The sequence below is a fragment of the Mycteria americana genome, chromosome 4, assembly GCF_035582795.1.
Source record: "Mycteria americana isolate JAX WOST 10 ecotype Jacksonville Zoo and Gardens chromosome 4, USCA_MyAme_1.0, whole genome shotgun sequence".
NCBI classification, from domain to species: Eukaryota; Metazoa; Chordata; class Aves; order Ciconiiformes; family Ciconiidae; genus Mycteria; species Mycteria americana.
Genome location: NC_134368.1, coordinates 28,765,478 through 28,786,926, shown reverse-complemented (window position 1 = coordinate 28,786,926; position 21,449 = coordinate 28,765,478). Strand labels below are relative to the sequence as shown.

The window sequence follows — 21,449 nt, the reverse complement described above, 5'->3', positions numbered from 1 at the left end:
TCAAGATTTGGGGGTTGTTTGGTTGGGTTTTTTAAATCGGTTTAGTTTTTTATTTAAATCAACAACAGGCTTAATTTTATAGTGCTGGCAAGGGGATTGATAAAACTCAAATAATTTCACTTTTTTCATGTATATTTTCTGGACCAACAGTAAAAGGTAACTTCTCTTTAACAGATTCCATTCTTCCTGATTGAGGTACTGCATATTGAACACATTGAAAATGTTGGTTATGTTTTGTTTCCTTATGACTATTTTTATATCAGCTTCAACTCTTATCTACATGTCTTACATCCAGCTATAACTGTTGCACTCCAGAGCTAAGATTTTCCGTTCTTCATGTCAATATAGTTGTTATTAAAATAGCTAACCTCAGCAATCTATGCATATGTTCGCAACTTCTTTTACATTCTGCAGTAAAAATAAACTGATTTATAAACAAACAGATGATCTTTGAGACACTGTAGGAATAAAGTAGCTGAGTGAGGAAGAAGTTTATTCGTGAATCTACCACTGCACATGGGCATTTGACTTACAGAGAGAGAGGAGAATGGAGCAGTCAGGTTAATTGGATTAGAATATGATTTCCTTTATTTTAAGCCTGATGTATTAATATTTAAGAAAATAAGTGTACGGAAAAATGGAAATATAGATAAGCAGAATATAATTATTTTATGCTTTTAGTGTTTCCAGTGTGGTATTTTTCTCTATTGCAGGAGATAGAGCTAAAGAAATCTTCAAATAGTTATTCAGATTGCACTTTATGAATATCCACAAGCAATTTAGAGCTATCTAAGCTTTATTTGACTTCCAGAAGTACTTGGTTACAATTTTCAACCAATTGTTCTTGGCCAGTGAATAGTTTGCTGTTGTACTTGTCATGTTCTGTTCCTGACTGGAGCTCTGTTGCTCAGTTATTGTTCGACAGGGAAGCCAGAGAGAACTTCTTCTGGTTCCTTTTCTTGATTGTCGTAACTGACAGAAGCAGATTTGCACTGCAGAGAATTAGGTTTATAAGTTTCTAGTTCATTTCCCATCAATATTTTCTAGTAATTGTTTGCAAGTGATTATTTTGTCAGTCAATTCTGCCAGTATATGTTGGCTAAAATGTGCGCAGAGAGCAACATAGATGAGGGATAAATACAGTCGAAGTGAATGTGATAGACCTTACTGATCAGAGAAATGTGTTTGAGAGAGATATTCTCTCAAGTCTACCAGACGGGAGTCCAGTAGCCACCGTGGTAGAGGTGGTGAGTAAGCCCAGGTAAAGGGCAAGCTCACGTTCTAACTTTCTGAGGGAAAGGAAGCCATATAAGAGCAATAAAGGAAAAAGAAGAAGTGGGAAGTTCAGTGTCTACTGGAACTGCCTGGAGGAGAAGTTGGAGAACCAGTAGCAGGTGGGAGATCCTAGAAAGAGCAGAAGCAGGAGGGACAGATTGTAAATCAGTGAAGTTTTTTAGTGTTACGTGCATGTTGGAGCAAGTGTACTTTCTCTGAGTCTTTAAGAACTATTCTGCACTCCCGGAAAATAAATAGTTTCAGGTAGACTGAGCTATTTGAAGGTCTTTGGTGTTATCCTGGAAGGGCTGAGAAGGTACAGTGGAGACAGCATCCCATCACACGATCCCGGCCACAAATGAGTGTGCCAGCATAGAGGGCAATAAGGAGATGTTTTCTGCATTAGAGATGTAGCTAACTTTATCTGATAATCCCTGATGTTGAAAATTAAACAAATATCTTTTGAGAATCCTTTCTTATGTATTTATAAATTCTTTTGGGTTTCAGCAGGTGGAAAATATTGTGAGAAAAAAACTCCCTTCTAGCAGAACTGTTGCTTCTGTTAATAACACACTATTGAGAAAGAAGTGCAGGAGCATATAAAGAATTCTTTGTGAGGGAGGATTTGTTAATTTTTAAAAGGAGAGGTGTGGGAGAAACCTGTGTTTGGATTAAAGTTATCTTGAATTTAGGCAATTCAGTGAAGCATACAGAGCTCAGTGCTGTAAGGTAATGAACCTCAGGGCTCTGATCCAAAAAAGCATTTAAATACCTGCCTATTGTCAGGCTCCTGAATAATCTTGTAGCAGGAAATGGAATTTTTTATATTCTTGAAGGTGTATTTCAGTGCTTTTTTGAAATAGATTCTTAGTACATTGCAGGTTTGAGCCCTTGAGAAGCAAAGAGTACCAATAAAGAAGTAAGTATAAATAGACCAATTAGAAATAATATCTTGATTTATGAAGTTACAGCAAAGAACTGGGCAGGAAAGGCAGAGTTGAAGACTACAGGGTGTTGCTAACAGAAAACTTTTGTTTCTTAGTCATTGAGTGCGTTGTTACATTTGAAGAAGCTAAGATTGTAAACTAGATTAGATACGATGTTAATCATGTTACTGAAAATCAGAGTAACAGTACTGAAATCACTATCTGATTAACTACTCAGTTTTAAAATCACATGCTGCAAAGCCAGAATAATTCCATAAAGCCAGCTGACTCTCGATTTAGCATATTCATACAGTGGTTTGAGGTATGAAATGAAATGCCAGATACAACAATAGAAGGCAGGCATGTAAATCTATTTAAGAAGGTGAACATATTTCTGGAGGAGAAAGAGGAAGGAAATCGCTGCAGCCATGCGCTAAATATTTGGGATGAATATAATGAAGTAGAAAATCACTTGTGTTTTTCCCTCTGAATAATGCAAGTACAAGTCCTGATGGATTGTTATCACTCTTCTTTGGATCTTGTTTATTCATGGGTTTCTCTAGGTGGACTACAGAAATATGACACTTCATCCTGGGATGCTGGCTAAAACAAAAGCAAAGCAGGTTGTTAAATGCTGCTGTTGTTAGTTTATTATTTATTTCCTTTTGTGTTTTGTTTTGGTTTTCCCCTGTGTCTCATAGAAAATATTGCAGTCTTCTTAGATTCCTTTGAATCATAAACTGCACTGTCAAAAAGATCCTAGAGTGTTCATATTGCTCCTGCATTCTTTATAATTGTAATTATATTTCTAATTTCTAATTCTGAAAAACAGAATACTAAGTGACTCAAAAATCTCCTTGCCACTCTGTCCCAGTAAGTCAAGGTTGAGCTGTCATACCCTGAGTTTTGGTACTGGCCAAGGCGGTTAACCAATGCTGGTGGTGTTTTCAGTAAACTGTAACGATAACCTAGTTTTCCTAAGATATTTAGATACCTAAACTGTTTGGACTCTCAGGATTCATAGCAGACATACAACTGCCACTGAACTCCCAATCTTCATTTTCATTTAGATGTTGAAACATCTTTGAAATCTTTCCCTTTGGTCTGATCCAATGCCTCTTGAACTCTGCAGATATTTCTGTGAGCTTTAGATAGTGTCCTAAATTAAGATTGTGACGTTTATATGATGCCAGCATAGCATCATTTCACTTCACAGCTGGAGTTTTGAAATAAGCCTTCAGAAATGAAAATGCTTGTACAGATTTAGCGGCTACCACCTAATTTTCACATTCATATTCTGCTTAAGACTTCAAAGCAAAAGTGGTATCTGGAGAGAATAACAAACAGCCTAGACCCGATTTGCAGGCGCACGAAGCGCTGAGCAGTGCCTGCTGAAAGGCCATCAGATGGCTCTCCCAGCTGCTGCAGAGTGCCTCTTTACCCATAACTTCACAACCCCCTTTTCCCTGCCAGCTTGTGCAGTAAGAGGTGTACAACTGAATCCTGAGCTTGCACTGAGGCAAGCCTGGGATAATAACTGACAGTAAGAAGTGCAGTGAAATCACTATAGGATAAAAAAAAAAAAAAGCCTAAAGACTCTGTCAGTAGTGAGCGATCTCTCTGTTATTCTAGGATTAATACTCCTTTTTCTGTCCGGGGCTTCTGCGGAGTTGACATCTGCAGAGCATAATATCGGTAGACTGTTCTGGGAAGGTGAGTTAAGAGTTTCCAAAAAAAAATCTAAGCCCTTGGAATATTTGTATTTAAGCAAAGAGTTTGCGAATTGTATGGTAGTATTTTCAGAACACTACCAAATCTAATTTCTCATAATAAACGTCTTGGGGTGCAATAGCAAACTAGCTCATTTAAACTTGCCTGCAGGGATTTCTGGTGCAGATAATCTGTAAGCATTATGCACATTTCATTACCTGGATTCTTAGGCAGGCAGTGAAGTTATTCTTGCCATAAACATTTTCAGGAATGAGAATTGTGACAACTGAACGCACATGTAGGACCAGACCTTCAAACTGTGTACCAGTCTGGTATAGTTCTTTTGACTGAAAGGAAGTACCACCAGTTTATCCCAGCCGAGACTCTGAGTCACGTTTTTCTAAACGGTAGCTGATCAGTTTTCTGTGTAAACCAGTGCTTAATACTTTTTCTTTCCTGCCTTGTATTAGGACCCCCACAGCGAACCGTTTCCCCCAAACAAGACCACGAAGAAAGGAAGCACGACAAAGTCTTGGACAAGGGCAGTGAAAGTGGGACTTCCTGTAACGAGTTGTCCACCTCGAGCTGCGACAGCCACTCGGAAGCGAGCACCCCTCAAGAAAATGCCACCAGCACTCAGCCATCCACAGCCCACCAGCCAAATACTCTGACTTTGGATCGTCCGTCTAAGAAGGCCCCAGTGCAGTGGATGCCACCACCAGACAAACGCAGGAACAGTGAACTCTTTCAAACTCTCATTAGCAAGTCCAGAGAAACAAATCTTTCCAAAAAGAAGGTATGTGAGAAGCTGAGTGTTGAGGAAGAAATGAGAAAATGTATCCAAGATTTTAAAAAAATCCACATTCCAGATTACTTTCCAGAGCGCAAACGTCCCTGGCAGTCTGAACTCTTACAGAAATATGGGTTATAGTAATCAACTCTTTCATGACATATCTCTGGGGCATTTGATGTTTATTAAGTTGCCACTAACTTACCGATGTCCTCCTTCTGGCCAACTGCCACCAGAGCTATTCCTGCTGCTTATTTCTTTCTGTGAACAGTGGATGTTGGATAGTACATGGTTTCTTTAAAAATATATATAAAAAGATAGAAACTTAAAAAATACAAAAGGCGTCTCATCTAAACCACCTCATAATAGCAAAGAAAAATATGCATGGTCAGGAAAGATGGTTTTCGAACTGTAGTCAGTTGAGCTTCATTATTGTTTTGGAACTTACCAAATAAAAATCTCAATCATCAGTTAACACCTCGTTTTATGTCACCAATAAAAATGACTCAGACTTGCTATGGATGAAGAGAAACAGGGTTTAAAATTCAATTGAACTGGTTTCAGAACTAATTCCCAGCGTTCTTTCAATGTTAATGCAATAAAGCAAATACCTATTTTGCATGAGCACAATGTTACAAATAAATCACACAAGAACAAGAGGTTGTCTGTTGCTTGGAGAATTATTTGTTTGATACCAAGCCTATAAACATAAAATGTCTAAGGGATTGAATTTACTTTGTTCTGGATCTGTGATTTTTTTGTGTGTACAGTGTTCTGTATGTAAAGATGGTGTAAATATGCCTTATACTGTTTTATTATTGCTCCAACAACGTTCATCTATTAGTGCTTGTCAGGATTATTTCTGTGAAATGCAAACTTATGGCAGATTGTGAAAACTGGTTTGATGGTCTGAAAGTTTCTGTTATGTTAGTCGCTAAAATTGGAGAAAAATAAAAGAGACTTTAATGTATTTATTAAAAGAACCATCTGGTACATTTTCTTGGCTATCGTTATCTCCTCTCTTTTTTAAAAATAGAATCAAGCAAATTGTTACTTTTTGTTTAACGTTTTCATAACTACTGTGCTGAAAAAAAAACAAAACAAAAAACATGTTTCAAGAGTGGGTGAAAAATATTTAGGGTAGTCCCATTTAATTGGAACCACCATACATACCCTCCAAGAGGAAGAGAGTTACGCTAAGAAGCAGCAGGGAATGAACTAAAAAACTGAGTGGTTTTACTAACAGAGCTGAAAGCAGTTCCAATTTGACAAGTTCACAAAAATCAGCTTAGAAATAGACGATTTAAAATATCACAGAAGAGTGCACATTTACAAATGAGTAGTTTTCTATGAATAGTCAACTCTATATGACAAACCTATTTTCTCAGCCCAGATACAGGCAAATCAATACCTTTCTCATTACAACACCACGCAGAAGACGACTGTGGTTCAGGCAGCCATAGCTGGAATGGGTAAGGACTGCTGGAGTTGGCAACAGAGCTGCTGAGTTCTTACAGACTTGAAATTATCACTGTGTGCACACACACAAACATACACATACACATTTAGAAGGGTTCATCCCCATAGGTATTCTATAGCAGGAACTGTACAATTGTGTCAGAAGAGATGTTTTACATCTGGTGATATTTTTAACTGTTTAGCTAAAGACGACTTCTTGTGTTGTAATTCCCAGGGTTATTCCTAATGCCTGTATTACTCTTCAGTCTTCCAACAGCCCACTTTAAAAAAAGACTGCATACTTTTGATAGCAGCTCAGCAACTTCATTCACTTTTTTTTTTTTTTAACCTACCTAGAGCTAGTTACTCTCCTACTCAGTTAATCAGTTGGCTCCGACATTTCATCTTTTGACAACATTTTTATAACTCGAAAGAGTATATCTAGGATAAGTCTAGTCTGAACTGATGCAGTCCAATGTGAAGTCATTTGGCTTCTCAGCTCTGCCCTTGCATTCCTTGCTTGCTTCTTCCTCTGAGGTCCAAAAGACCCATTCCTCCTTTTGAAAGTTTCTTGCTTCTTAGACATGTTTAGCATTTGCCTTTCTCTCTCTTTTTTCATCTTTGGCTTCCTAGTCTTACCCTGATGAAATTTCCAACTATTTAACCATGACTTACTAACCTCCAGTGGATACAATTCTGTTTTTATTTAGTCTAAAGTTAGACTGCTATTGAGAGCTTTTAAAAATCTCACACTGAGTTTTCTTCTGGCCTTTTGAATCTATCTTCATTGCACTTCTCACACCTTATGCTGTTTTCTGTTACCTTTGTTTAGGCTAAGTTTCCACCTGGGATGATACCTTTTAGGTTCAGACAGCATCTTGAACCTTCCCGTTAAACCTTGCCATTGAGTTTCGAGATTTGTTTTGCCTTCTTAATTATTCTCATACTCTAGGCAGTACCTGCTTGCGGTATGCTTACGTGTTTTTTTGACCATCCATTTTAATTTGTCTGTATATAAATGTTTTTATGAGCTTTTTAATTTTTTTCTTTTAACATACTACCTAAAATTTCTCAGAGCATTTTTAATTCATTCTTTTAATTCATTCATTCATTACCTTAATACATATCTTAATACATGGGAAACGTAAGATTTATGATAACCTTAACTGCTTTCCATGTGTTCACGAGGCATGTGAGTGATGTGGCAGATAAACTACATTGCTGCTACTTAGCAACCACACTGGCACCTTGAGATGAAGTGGTTTGAGTTTGGAATTGCACAGTGTGCACTGTCCTTCTTTCAGAGTGAAAAATTGGGGTGTGTTATGGTCGGAGAGAGAGTGGGAGAAAACAACAGCTCCTGTGAATCCTTTGGTCATATTCTTTAATTCCCATCACACTTTTCATCTGGTTCACCCAGTTACAGCTCCAACCCGATCTATATGGTTATTAAACTACAGTTTTCAGATTCCAGCCTGTAATTAGGGAGAAAGCAAGCTGAGACGTTTGGTGGAACAGGGGAGCTTGTGGGCAGTTAGATGGCTAAGGCTGGTAGGAAATTCCCAGGTGTTACAAGAGAATTGTGTATTAGAAGCACATGGGGGGTTGGATTGCTTCCCTTTGTCTTCTGTTTCTCTTACTTTTCTATGATAGCTGCTTTTTCTTTTTCCATTTCAGTCGTCTTTTTCTCTTCTTCCCAGCTATTCACTTTGTTACACAGAGGAATAGTCTACCATGGGAATCTGTGGCTGTGGCTTTTATTGGACTTCAGTGGAGGTGGTCAGTACATTAAAATTCCACTCCATATGAAGTTTATGATTTTAAAACATAACGTTTTTCTGGAACGGAAAGAAAGATCAAAATACTGACATTTGTCATTCTTAAATTTAAAAAGGAATGTAAATAATAAATAAATTTTGTATTTTTCTTTCAATATTTCAATTATGATTTTTATAGTAACTTCAAGTTTTATAGGGTTATGTTTTACAGTTATAATTATGACATATTTAATTTAGCGTCATTAAAGACCAAGTAGTTTTTAGTTAGTAGTTGCTATTATAAATTGTAACTGATAATTACTTTGGTAAAATATGTAAAAAAATTTAAACAATGAGATAAAATACAAAGAAGTAATATAACATGTAAATGAAGCATATTTCTGGAAGGAAAGTAATTCTTATAAAAAATGGAATTATTTATTTTTCAGAGTTTTTTTCTAAATCAACACAATCCCTTAAATCATGATCGTATTGGGAATTCAACATGGAATACATATCCCTTTATGTTTTTCAGCCAAGATTAATTCTTAATTTTTAACATGTTCAGCAATATAAAATGCTATATTCTAGATTATGTTTAAAGATTTGGAGCTGATAAAAATAAAAAAAATCTTCCTTCACAAGTAGTCTCCCAGTTAAGCTAATATTTCATGAGTGACATATAAGAATCTGCTGCAAAAATACTGTTATCATTGCCCATGTTTATTCACTATAAAAGTTAATTTTAAGACCTCATAATGGATGTTATGTGCACCAATTTTTATAGACTTTATTGTATAACTGAACAGATGGGGAACAGAGGTACAGTTTTGCCATACAATGATGTTTACACCTTTAAAATGTGTGAACAAAGATCAGAATTACATGGTGGCCTAATTAGTCTATTGCTGAAGGAATATTTCTGAGCCCTTTTTCTACTAACAAAATTTTACAAGTCTTAGAATAATTGAAATTAATTCTGAATAGAATTTTAGAATTCACTTTGATTCACTTTGAACGAATTAAAAAACCGCTAAATTGTATAAAAAGCATCATTTTGTGGCCGCCTTTAAAAAAGAAGTGCTTATGCAAAATCATTTGACTTGCTAATGCTGTCTTTGTTCAAGTAATGATATTCAAAAATACACTTCCTACTGGAGGTGGAAAACCCAATTTAGTACACTTGGTAACGAGAGGGCAACGTTGGGTTCCCTCTAGGAGTGACTCATGTCCTGAACCAAGCTCTTTGGGATGCTCAGAAATTCTCAAGAAATCTTTAGCTTTTTGCAGGATCACACCACTGGTATGGCTCACCATAAAAATAGCATTCACACATTACTTCAGCTTATATATTGCGGGCCATCAAGTAGTTTCTTCTTTTCCAGGATCTGTTATCGAGAAGTAATTTTCGACCTGTTTCATATTTTCCGCTCTACCCCTCTCTTTTCCATTGTTACTATGGACATTCATACAGTCGGTCTTATTTCAGACCTTATCTGTTCCTTGCTTGAAGACACATATCCAAATTCAGAAGGCACTACCGTAGCCTTCACCCTGGAAAATGATGGAGGAGGCTGGGCACACTGGAAATGTTGCTGGTTTGAATAACCTTCAGCACTGCTGGCAAGAAGACGCCATAAAGCACAAGCTGGAGGGCAGAGTCACATCGGCCTACAGCTGGTGCTCTCTTGCAGACTGTCAGGCATCCGGTACCTTTAGCACTGTCCAGTCACCCAATGAAGCGAGCCACAAAGACATTATTCACCGGTAAATGAGCCGCTGATGCTGTCAGCATCCAGTTTGCCAGCCACACCTGCTGTGTGTTGGTACCGCAGCTAAATCGGTCATCCCAGTTCAGATGTGGTGATGCTGGGCTGCGAGAGGCTGGTGCAGGTAAGAAGAGCTGTAAGAGCTACTATTCATGCAGTATGTCCCTTCATGGAGATATACTATTCATTGCAGGCTGCCGTAGGGGATACCTGCCTTCACAGAGGTATCGTGAAGGCATATGTATATATATGTATACCCTGCATCACTGTATCTGAACTGGGACCGTTGTTTTATTCTGCTGGATCATCACTGTTTGCACAGAAAACAGCTGTCCCACGGGACCAAATCCTGGTGCCCTTACCCGTAGCTCCACAGCAGAAGGTGGCAATCTCTGCTGCTTTAGCACACTGTTCCTTCTTTGAAACTGGGCTCGTGACAGGGTGAAATGGGGTGCTGAGAAAACAGAGTACAAGTGGCACCCAGAAGAGAAACTCAGCACCGACTGTGCTCCCATCTGTTTGGAGCCTGGCACCCTGGCACTCCTCAGCTGCAGGCATTAGATTGGGTAAGACACATTGGGGAAAAGCACAAATGGAGTCAGTGCAGTTAGAGATGAATATAAGAGAATAAATATTTGGGAATTTTATCCTCCTCTAAGGACTCCTCCTCTTCTTGCTGGGCCATCTCTTCCCCTCAGATAATAAGAAAGGAAAAGGGATTGTAAAAAACAATAACAGACCAGATGAAGGCAGTGGGAATTTCTGTGTCTCTGTGTTGCATTGCCTTTTAAAATTCCTATATTTCTTCACAATGTTACTTTATGTTCCTTTATATACAGAAAAAGGTAATGTAGAAATAGATTGATGGGATTAGTTCCGAGATCCTAGATCATATAATCTTTCATACACATATTAGATGAAGTTCTAGTACTGAGCATGTTAAGTATTTCAATTACAATGCAGCGTAATTTTTAGCAAGAAGTCACCCCCAAACAGATGAGTACCAGCAACAAGAAGTGAAATAAATTAACATAAAAGGAAGGGAGATCACAAATAGGCAATAAATAATCTTTCCAGATTCCACAGCAACACTTAATGCTGAAATACTATCACTTTATCTACTATCTGCTTAACATGCATGCAATTAATTAATTTAATATTAATCAATTCATAATGTGCCCAAAGCTTAGATACCTCATGATAAATTTCTGAAAGATTGTTTTCTTCATAAATGTATACTGTACACAGTAAATGTAAATTTTGACAGCGGGCAACACCTGATGGAATATTTCTCATTCCTACTAGACTGCTAGTTTGGCCTAGGATGAAGTGTGGAAACCATCAATCGATGACCCAAAAAGCTTTTTTTCTGTTTCTCTTCCTATTCAGGTGAATTGTGTGCTTCATGTGGTGTCATTTTTCTGTCGAAGGTAGCATTAGATTCAATGCAGCACAAAACAGTCACTGACACTTTGGCCCTGAATTGTTCTGATTTATACCTACCCTTGTTTTAAATTACATTAGTAACCTTCTGACATCAGCAGTTGAGATGACTGATGAGTGATTGAACACCTGCCATGCAGTCGAGAAACGAGCTTAAAGAAGATAGGGTTAAAATAGTCCTCCGTGCCACTGTGGATTTGGAGGCATCCCAAAGGGTTAGAAGCCCTCCAGGACATGGCATGTGGTGCTTCCATCTCCAGACAGGAAGGGACAGGAAGCCCTCGCGTACCCTTCCCCAAGGGAAAGCTCGGTTTCACTAAGCCTAGTCTTTGGGAAAAAAAACAGTTGCTCTTTCACAGGTTTTATGACACTAGTCCAGAATGTCCTCGTGGAAAAATTAAGCAGCGCCCTCTTGTTCCCTGAAGAGAAAGTAGGCTTGGCTTCTATTTTTGTGACTACAGTCACTAAATTTGTGTGAATAATTACCTGGAATTTCCCTGACAAGCATCTCCACTGACATGGGGTACAGGTCTGTCTTTTCAAACATGTCTTGTCACTGTCCTTGAACTTCTTCCAACTGTTCAATATTCTTTTGGGAAAGAGGTACCCACAAATGCACATATTCTAGTTTTGGTCAGTAATGGAAGGACAGAGGTAGACAAAAAAGCTATTCCCTTCCTGCACTGTGATGGGATGTTTCCACATACAGAATTCATTATTGTATGGTCTTTTTTTTACTGCCTCCTTATCTTGCAAACTTATGTCTGGTCTGAATCACTTTTCTTGACTTTTTTTTTTTTTTTTAACATCTCTTTCTCCTGGTTACTTCAGGCCTCTGGAAATACACAGCACAGATTTTCAATTATTTCTAACCCGACCATTTTCTTCAAAAGTTCAGTCACATTTTACCTTTCTTTATGTTACTAATTACTCATGAGTCTTTCTTTTTTTTTTTTTTTAACTGAATTTCATGAACATCCCACTTACTTTATCTTAGATAATTAGAGAACATGGCAAATAAAAACTATGAGAGAGATTTTCAAAGGCACACAGGTGAGAGATCCCCAAATCCCTCTGGCATTCACTGAGACTTGTTGTATTAGGTTTGCATGGCAAGGTTTTGCTAGCGGGTAGACTACAGGGGTGGCTTCTGTGAGAAGCTGCTAGAAGCTTCCCCTATGTCCAATAGAGCCAATGCCAGCCGGCTCCAAGACGGACCTGCCACTGGCCAAGGCCGAGCCCATCAGCAACATTGGTAGCACCTCTGGGATAACGTATTTAAGAAGGGGAAAAAACTGCAACAGCAATTGCAGCCAGAGAGAGGAGTGAGAATATGTGAGGGAAACAACTCTGCAGACACCAAGGCCAGTGAAGAAGGAGGGGAGGAGGTGCTCCAGGCGCCGGAGCAGAGATTCCCCTGCAGCCCCTGGTGAAGACCATGGTGAGGCAGGCTGTCCCCTGCAGCCCATGGAGGGCCATGGTGGAGCAGATATCCACCTGCAGTCCGTGGAGGACCCAAGCCGGAGCAGGTGGACGCCCAAAGGAGTCTATGACCCCGTGGAGAGCCCGCGCTGGGGCAGGCTCCTGGCATGACCTGTGGACCCGTGGAGAGAGGAGCCCACGCTGGAGCAGGTTTGCTGGCAGGACTTGTGAGCCCGTGGGGGACCCACGCTGGAGCAGTCTGTTCCTGAAGGACTGCACCCCGTGGAAGGGACCCACGCTGGAGCAGTTTGTGAAGAACTGCAGCCCATGGGAAGGACTCACGTTGGAGAAGTTTGTGGAGGACTGTCTCCCATGGGAGGGACCCACGCTGGAGCAGGGGAAGAGTGTGAGGAGGAAGGAGCGGCAGAGACAACGTGTGGTGAACTGACCACAACCCCCATTCCCCGTCCCCCTGCACTGCTGGGGGGAGGAGGTGGAGAAATCAGGAGTGAAGTTGAGCCTGGGAGGAAGGGAGGGGTGGGGGGAAGGTGTTTTAAGATTTGGGTTTATTTCTCATTATCCTACTCTGATTTGATTGGTAATAAATTAAACCAATTTCCCCCAGTCGAGTCTGTTTTGCCCATGATGGTAATTGGTGAGTGATCTCTCCCCATCCTTATCTCGCCCCATGAGCCTTTTGTTATGTTTTCTCTCCCCTGTCCAGCTGAGGAGGGGAGTGACAGAGCAGCTTTGGTGGGCACCTGGCGTCCAGCCAGGGTCAACCCCCCACACTTGTGCACATAACTCTTTTTTTTCCTGTCTCTGAAAAACTCCAGGTATCTCTGCAATGATCGCTATGCCCTTCCCCTCTTCTCAATAGGACCTGCCAGTCATCTTTAACTGCAGCTTCTCACTTCCACTCCAAGTCAATTTGAATTAATTTCACCAGTAAAGTTTCCTGAAATTGAAATCAGGAATTATTATACTGTCCCCATTCCCTTCATCCACTAATTGTGTAGTCCTTACTGAAAGGAATAATCAAGTTTGTCTGACAAGAGCTATGTCTTAATACTCCTTGTGAGTCCGTCTCATTCCCACACTGTGGTAAACAACAATTGCCTGAGCCAGCCTGTGATAGGCACCTCAGCAGGAGGCAAGCAATAGAGCTGCTCTGTGGGGTACAGAAATGGGAAGAACTCTTACGCATACGAGCTTCCAATGAATTAGCTGTACATCAGTGTTCCTGAAAATCTACAGAAGGTTTCTGTGTCCCTCTGTAAATCTACACACAGTGAAGCTGTCATGGAGGGGAAAGAATGTCAAGAACAGGACAAAAAGCTTCTCCATGGCTGTGAAAGTGATTTGAGTGGTTTTCTTCAGTCTCTAAGTACCTAGGGAGCAGCGAGATCTTTAGGTGCTTTAAATTCATCCTCCCCACGTGATTATCTTGATTGTCTGCTGATGGACCTCTTGTGGGCTGGGGCTCCCAGCTTATTGAATAGTTCCTAGCTGGTGCTCAGGAGCCGAGAACCTGCTTGACTTTGTAGCAGCCATCATGGGCCTCATCTCTTGAACACCATCAATACCCCACCTTAGAAAACACGGATGTAATTTCATAGATCATGCCTTAACAGTGGTGCAAGTGCCATATACGACTGCCAGGAATTACGTTTTTGGATTTGTGCCACATCCCATCATGATCTTGACTTCAGAAGATCTCAGCAAAACTGCAATATTATGCAGGGCCTGTGTCCAGAATTATCATATCTTGTTTTTACTGCAACTATTAAAGGATTATTTTCAGCTCATAAGATACCAGGTTTTTAAGCTGTAAACGTGCTTATGTGATTATCTGGTTGATGATTCCTCCCAGTTCTGAAGATGTGTTATTTCTTTTTCCTGTTCCCTGCTGGTGCCTCAGTCACCCAAGGATAATCAGTAAGAATGATTATTGATGCGGTAGGAGTGTGCTGATTTACTTAATATCCTGGAATGCCTATCATGATTCATTTTTTATTTATTTTGCATGAGATGCATGGTTAGTGCTTTACAGTTAAGCATAAAGACTTATCTTCTGCCTCAAGACAATTGAAAATGACAAAACAGGAACTGGGACCATTGAAATGAATGTAACATGAATGCAAAGAGATTGGTTGTTCTCTGTAATTTCTATTAGTATTCCTTAGAATGGTTCTGTTTAAACTTTATTACAGTGTGGGGTAAGATCACAATCTCTTCATACTCTTTTGTTTTTAAATCAATGAAACTCCCTGTGAGTTAAATCAAGTCGTGTCTAGACCATGCTTTTCTGCACCAAATCTTCCTAATTACCTATCTTCTTCTTTGACACTTTCATATTTTTAAGATTTATCAAATTACTTTGCTCATCAACTGTGTGATGAACTAACTTACAAATCATATCACGCGACTGCAAAATAGAGGAAGAAGCACTTACATACGATCTATTCCCATACTGAACAGTCTGGTTGGTGTGGGACGGCTGAGAAATTTTGTCATGTGTCACTAAGCGGGAAAGCTCCTGAATGGATGAGGATGGTTTTTCATAGGCCCTAGTCCTGCAGCCTAATGTTTAAGCAAGAAACTCTGGTTGGGCAAAGGTCTGTGAATGAATGGGGTTCTTGCCCATGGGTATCCAGTTGCAGGATTAATGCCTTATAATTGCATCCTTAGGCTTCCCATCTTTTCAAGTCCTAGCAGCACAGAGCAATATTCTGATGCAGCTGGTAGCCATGAGATCTTACCTCATAGAAGAGCGATAGCTGGAAGAGCATCACGTTCCTCAGAAAGACCGGTTAAACAATTTAAAAAATGAACATTTAACAGTTTTGCAACCTGTAAGAATGGAGACCCAGACCTTTTCAGATACTCAAGACAGGGTCTCTCCAGCTTAATGCCACACAGGTGAATCCTCCAAGTAACCCCATCCACCAGGCAGAAGTACTGGGGTAGGTGGCTGGAGGGCACTTTTCTGCTCTCTGACTGCATAGGACATTCCACCCAAAGTTCCTCAAAGGCAACCTTGAAAAGAGGCTGCTCAGCCTCTGTGGAAAACACTTGTCTGAAACAATTTGCTGGCCCATCACTGCTTTTAGCTGTTGCAACGCTTAACATTTGCAAGTCTGCTTATATTACCCAAGTGCAATGCTGAATGGTAGAAAAGGTATATTGTCCTCCTTGCAGAATCACTATTTCTGTACCTTCTGTCCTCTGCTGTTCTGTATACAATCCAGGTGGGAAAACAAGCTGCTTTTTTTGACACTGTTTTGAAAGAGCGCACTGTTTATTTCTGGCAGCGGGAATATTTTTTGGCAGTGGCATAGTGTATTCTCTGTAAACCATCATCGGCAAATTCCTATTTTCTTCCTCCTTCTTTTTCAGGCTGTAACTCCTGGACTGCACAGCAGAGCCATTGTAACTAAAAGCATTGCTCCAACCTGGAATTCTGAGTTTATTGGACACTACTAGAGGAGAGAGGGTGACTACTGCTGCTCTCCCCACCACAGGAGAAAGTAGTTATAGCCTTAACCTCCTTCTCTGTCTCCAATGTCTTACATGGCTGAACGATGCCAACTGCATAGTCTGCGGATTCAGCATGGAATTTGGATTATTTTGTTTATTGGTTTGTGGTTTTTTCCCCTCTGTAAGCTTTCTTCTAGAGACACCAGCTGCAAATCTGGGCCGGCAGCCAACTTTGTCTCTCCTTGCATAAAAATAAGACAGAGCTAGTGGGAAGTGCAGAGAGGGCAGCGGAAGATCACACAGCCACTTGTATCAACCACGCGACACTCGCCCAAGCTGCAGCAAGCTGCCGAGGTGCTGCCCCAGAGAAGGAGTCTTAAACAATTCCCGTATAGACAGATAGGCACCTGCAGGTGCACGGCCCCTTGCTGAGCAGAACCCAGGTGGTGATGCTGATGAGCTGATCTCAGCTTCTCCTGAACTTGCATGGCATAGAGCTGTAGGAGGAGAGGACTTGCAGCCCTGCCGCACCAGCTGTGCCTGGGCTCTCCCTGCACCGCCATGACACCCGGGTGGGAAAGTGTCCCTGGAGGGTCCTAGAGGGAGCAGAAGCAGGTGCAGTGTGCTCGGCGACCATGATTTTCCTAGGTCGAGATGGGAATCGTTGGCAGATTTGCTGGGGGGACGCCAGCAGCACCTCTGTGCCATATGGGAGAGGTCATGAGAGGGGGCTTGAGGCTGGAGTCAAGGGCATGAAAATAAGCAGCGACTGCTCAGTAGGTGGATGATGAGGGTGGAATGGGAAACAAACTGCAATTTCTTCCTTTGCACGCTGCAGAGGGTAGAAACATGCCTCCAGAAGGAAATTAAGTTGAATAGTAGGGAAATGAAGAGAGGCATTTGAGTTCCGCCAACCTTGTCTGGCCCAGAAAACTTTCTCTGATTAATCCACCCTTTCACTGAACTGATAATTGCCTCCCAGTGCAGACCTTCCCTTCCCCCTCCTTACCCATCTGCTCACGGCGCTTTCTTCACCGGCTGCCTTTTGACCGCTTGCATTGCAGCAGTGCTGCGTATCGGACACGGGTCTGTGATGGGGAACGACTGCTCAGCTCCAGCATCACTAACTGCGCCATCCCCAATGGCATGACAGGTGTCTCACTCACCTCATTAAAAAAACATCAGGCTTTCGGGGAAATCTGGGGCAGCAAAGGGGTTCCAAGAGGTGGCAGATGTGGCTGTGCAGATGTTCTGCTGGATGAGCTGGAGACTGTTCCTGAGTACAAGCCCTGGTTGTGTAACCGTTTGGCACGCACTCAGGTTGCAGGCATTTGGGTAGTTAGGCGGTGATGGATGGGCAGATACCTGGAGGTTTAGGCAGCAGATGAGTTACGGTTTAAAAAATGCCCGGGATGCCTGGATTGTAAGCGAAGCTGCCAGCCTGCCTCTTTATGAACCCCCACCCACGGGCTGAGGTCCTGGCCTCCGTCCGTCCCCATCCCCAGGGAGGAGCCCAGTGCTTGGGGCTGGGGCTGCCCCGGTGCCCCGGCTGCCCCGCTCCTGGCTGGGGCGGTGGGACGGGCTCTGGCTGCCAGGCCCTGCCTGGCTGCTCCCAACTAGATAGATATATTCTTAAGAAGAAAAATAAGGCTGAAATACTAAAGTAGGAATATAAAAAAAAAATAAAGAAGAGAATAGTCACAAACATGCAGTAACAGCAACAATGCCTCTGTCATATTACAATTGTGGCTGATTAAAAGTAATCACTCTCCTGTAATTTTTCTGTATTTTTCAGGTCAAGGAATAGAAGCTGGACAAATATCTGCCTTGGACAGTTCTGCTCACTGCTCATCTCCCCTTCCTTGCATTCTAAACAGCTCATAATAATTTCATTCAGGACAAAAAGGTTATGTGCTTAAACTAATACAGGACAGGAATGAAGCTGTAACTGTGGATTGGAAGCAATCACCCACAAAATATAGACCAAAAGAGTCCAGAGGATGATGAAATGTCAGCATGCTTCTGGAAATGCCTGTTTGCCAGAGAAAGAAAAAAAATGACCCCATTCTCTGTCCCCCCACTTCAATTTATGTAACTGCTAAGACTGGCTTTTAAAAACAATGGAGCTGCTAGAAGAGAAAATATGAACCTTAAAAAGTCTTGTCAACAGGGAGAGTTAGGCACCTCCCTAGCGATACTGAGAAAAGATCTCTTCCTATCGTAATATAGGAGCAGTGTACCAAAGAAAAAATGATGTATATAGATATAATGGGTTCTAAATCCTAGAACTAGTATTTGTCATTCATTGCCTATTTGCCTCTCCACTCACAGAATCTTAGATCTTTGCTTATTTAGACACTGTCAAAATAACTGTCCATAATATCAGTAGAGAGGGGTCTTTAAAACTGGAGACAAAGCATCTTACACCCCTGCTAGGCCTCTTTTACTGTCATTTCTTGTGAAGAGCCTTAGTGCAAATGAGAATCTGGCACATTCCTCTTCATAAACACTGCCATTTATTAGCAGGTTAAGATAGGAGAAGAGGAGTCCTTTTGATGCGTAGCATAGAAGATAATTAATTAGAGTTGTAATTCAGCAGAAAAGTGTTAAATTTAAACTTCAGAAGAATTATAAAACTTAATGAATTGACTTGGAATGTGTTGAAATTTCTAGCAACTGACTTAATTGCCCTAAATTAAATGACCTAAAACCATGATCGGACATTAAAAAATTGAATTGGTTGACCTGCGCTCTGAGCAGGAAGTAAATAACAAACTGAGGAGAGGCTGATAATAAATGTATATTCTGAGAGGAAGAGAATGCATCTATACAGGAAAATACAAATAATTTATATAATAATTCCTGGCCCATGAATATTACCATTTTAAATCTGTTTCCATTCATTTCTAGGAAGACTGAAAGGCTTCAGCAAGGGGACTTCAAATAATATTTTGAATGAAGGAGTTCCCAATATAAGCATTTAAAGCAGGAGATGCCAAATGGGCAGTTTTCTTTCTGCTGCTCTGTTTTCCTGCCTCACTTAACTCCCGTCTCCTTTGGGCTGTGAGTGCCCGGCAAGCAGTCTGTCAGCTTTTGCAGATGTTTGAAGACATGGACTCATGAACGTGCTCTACATACAGTATCTCTGCTCTTCAGATTTTAATGTGTTTCCTAGATATTTAGCAGAGTTTCCTAACCCTTACACCACATCTATAAAATTAGCGAAAATGGCAGGGCCATTTAGCTTAATGGACTATGAAGCTGGTACAGCTGAACCTGAGGGCGCACACAGAAGTCGTACACATTGTTCTTAAAAAAAAAAGGTCCTAAATAAAAACAAGTTTATTAAAACGGAATCACAAATACAGAAATAAAAAAAGAGGTTCTGCAGTTCAGCTTTGAGGAGCCCAACTTCACTCTCCATTTACATCACTGTGAACTCCAACTGATGCCATCATGCATCAGAAGAGAATTTCAGCCCGCGTGTAAGTACCGTGGCAGACTTAATCATCACATATGTTTGTTTATTTTATCAATTCCTCCCCCCCATGTGACTAAAGCATGATATTCAGGGCTTTCAGGAGACGAAAAGAGCTGCATCCATGGCATTCCCTGTGGGTGCCATTCCCACTGGATCTAACACAACAGGTTGATTTAATCGCTGCCCTCCCGATGCAGGGCGTCCTGTAGCCAGCCATGAGCCATGCTGGGAAGGTTCACAACCTTTGCTACCGCAGACATGAGAGGCTATTTACTGAAATGATTTTCATCAGCTAAGTGTCTGTTTCCTCGCACTGATTGAAAGTAAGCTAACTGCTCCCAAAATGCCAGCTTTTTCCCTTTGTGTTGCCTTTCTCATTCTGCTGAAGTCGTGACGTTCACTACAGCAGCGGGTGCTGCCAAATGGCATAAGATCACTTGTGCTACAGGAATAAAACTGTATGCAAATCTAAGGGATTTGAAAAGCTACTCAGGGGCTCAGGTGGCTTTGTTCTATAAAAGCTAAAGCAAACGGTCCCTGAAATACAGCTTGGTAGGGACCTGTGCATCCTAAGGCAGAACCACTGCAAACGCTGTGAGTCAGCACTGAAGTTCTGGGCAAGTTTCAGTGTTTCTCAGAATCAGAAAGTCATCCACCTAATTAAGGATTGATTTTAAACTTATACTTCCCCTTCATTATTATGCACTGCAAGAGCGTACTACAAACATTAGTATCCCATTATTGGTTCATAATGTGGTGCCATTACTCTGTCCCAGCTCAAATTACCACTGTAATGGCTACTGGCTTCCAATAACCTACCCCAATGAGAGATTCCACAAGGGAGGCACAGTTTATGTGAGGCACCACTATAAATGTCTCGTAATATGCATAAAAGACCAAATTGCGCATAAAAGATTGAACATCTTCTGAATGCAAAACCTCTGTGCTCTCTGCAACAGATGTTTTCTTTCATGCTGCCCAGAAAAGATATATCTTGGGGACTGTTTTAATGCAAATATGTATCATTGTCTCTATAAATATTTGTCAGTGCCACTTGTGGCATCTATTTCCCTTCTATTTTCCCATCAACTTCTCCCTCTTTTTAGGTTAGGCTGGGATGTGAATATGTGAAATAATGTAGGACTCACCCTTTAGAGTGCAAAGACATGCAGGTGTCATCCTCTATGGAGCTGCTCCCCGCTTTCCTGTCACACGCTGTTGATCAGTGTGATTTCAGTAACCTGTACTGCAATTAAATTCGGTTCCCGTTGCCCACAATTTCTTGTCTGTCTCACTGCCACATATCGGAGTTCCCTCCTGTTCAGTGCTCACATCAGTCCTTACAACAGACGTGCTCTGCTAAATAACCACCACATACACTCTGTTCCCCATCCAGCCCCTTTAAGGGTATTGTTATTTATTTATTTTGAACCTTGCATTTTTTTCAAAATATTTTAATTATAATTCTCTGTTCCTATTTTTCTCTGTTTACAGTTGCCATCATGCATTAACTAAACTTTGATTGAATAATCTTTCAACTATATCCCTAGGAGTAAGCCATATTTTAAAACAAAAGATAACGTATCACTCTAACAGGGACGTGCAATTCAGACTACCACTACTTTTCACACACAATTTATTTATGCATATATAAAACGTAGACAACTACCCAATATATCAGGGAAAATTCTCCATTTAATTTTTCTTTCATCTCTCTCCCTCTGTGATCTGCATCTCACAGCCAATAACTCTTTTCCTCCCACATCATATGTCCTGTCAGCTTTCTTTTCTACGATTTTAAATTAAAAAGGCAGACTTTTTAAAAAGCCATGCATGTTTTATTGTATTTGTGGGTGCAAGAGCCTACAGCATTTTTTATTTTACTTTTCAGAAGACTAGTTCTCTCTCATTAAACATCCACTTCTTTGCCATTCATCA

At 40.8% G+C, this 21,449-nt stretch overlaps 1 protein-coding gene across 1 annotated transcript in view; it reads left to right on the top strand.

The window, feature by feature from the left end:
* Positions 1-4,842, top strand: part of KCTD8 (potassium channel tetramerization domain containing 8) — a 100,712-nt gene extending 95,870 nt beyond the window's left edge. The window contains exon 2 of the mRNA XM_075499198.1: positions 4,382-4,842. Coding sequence (XP_075355313.1) covers positions 4,382-4,842 — 461 coding nt within the window. The remainder of the gene's footprint in view (positions 1-4,381) is intronic.
* The last annotated feature ends 16,607 nt before the right edge of the window (positions 4,843-21,449 follow it).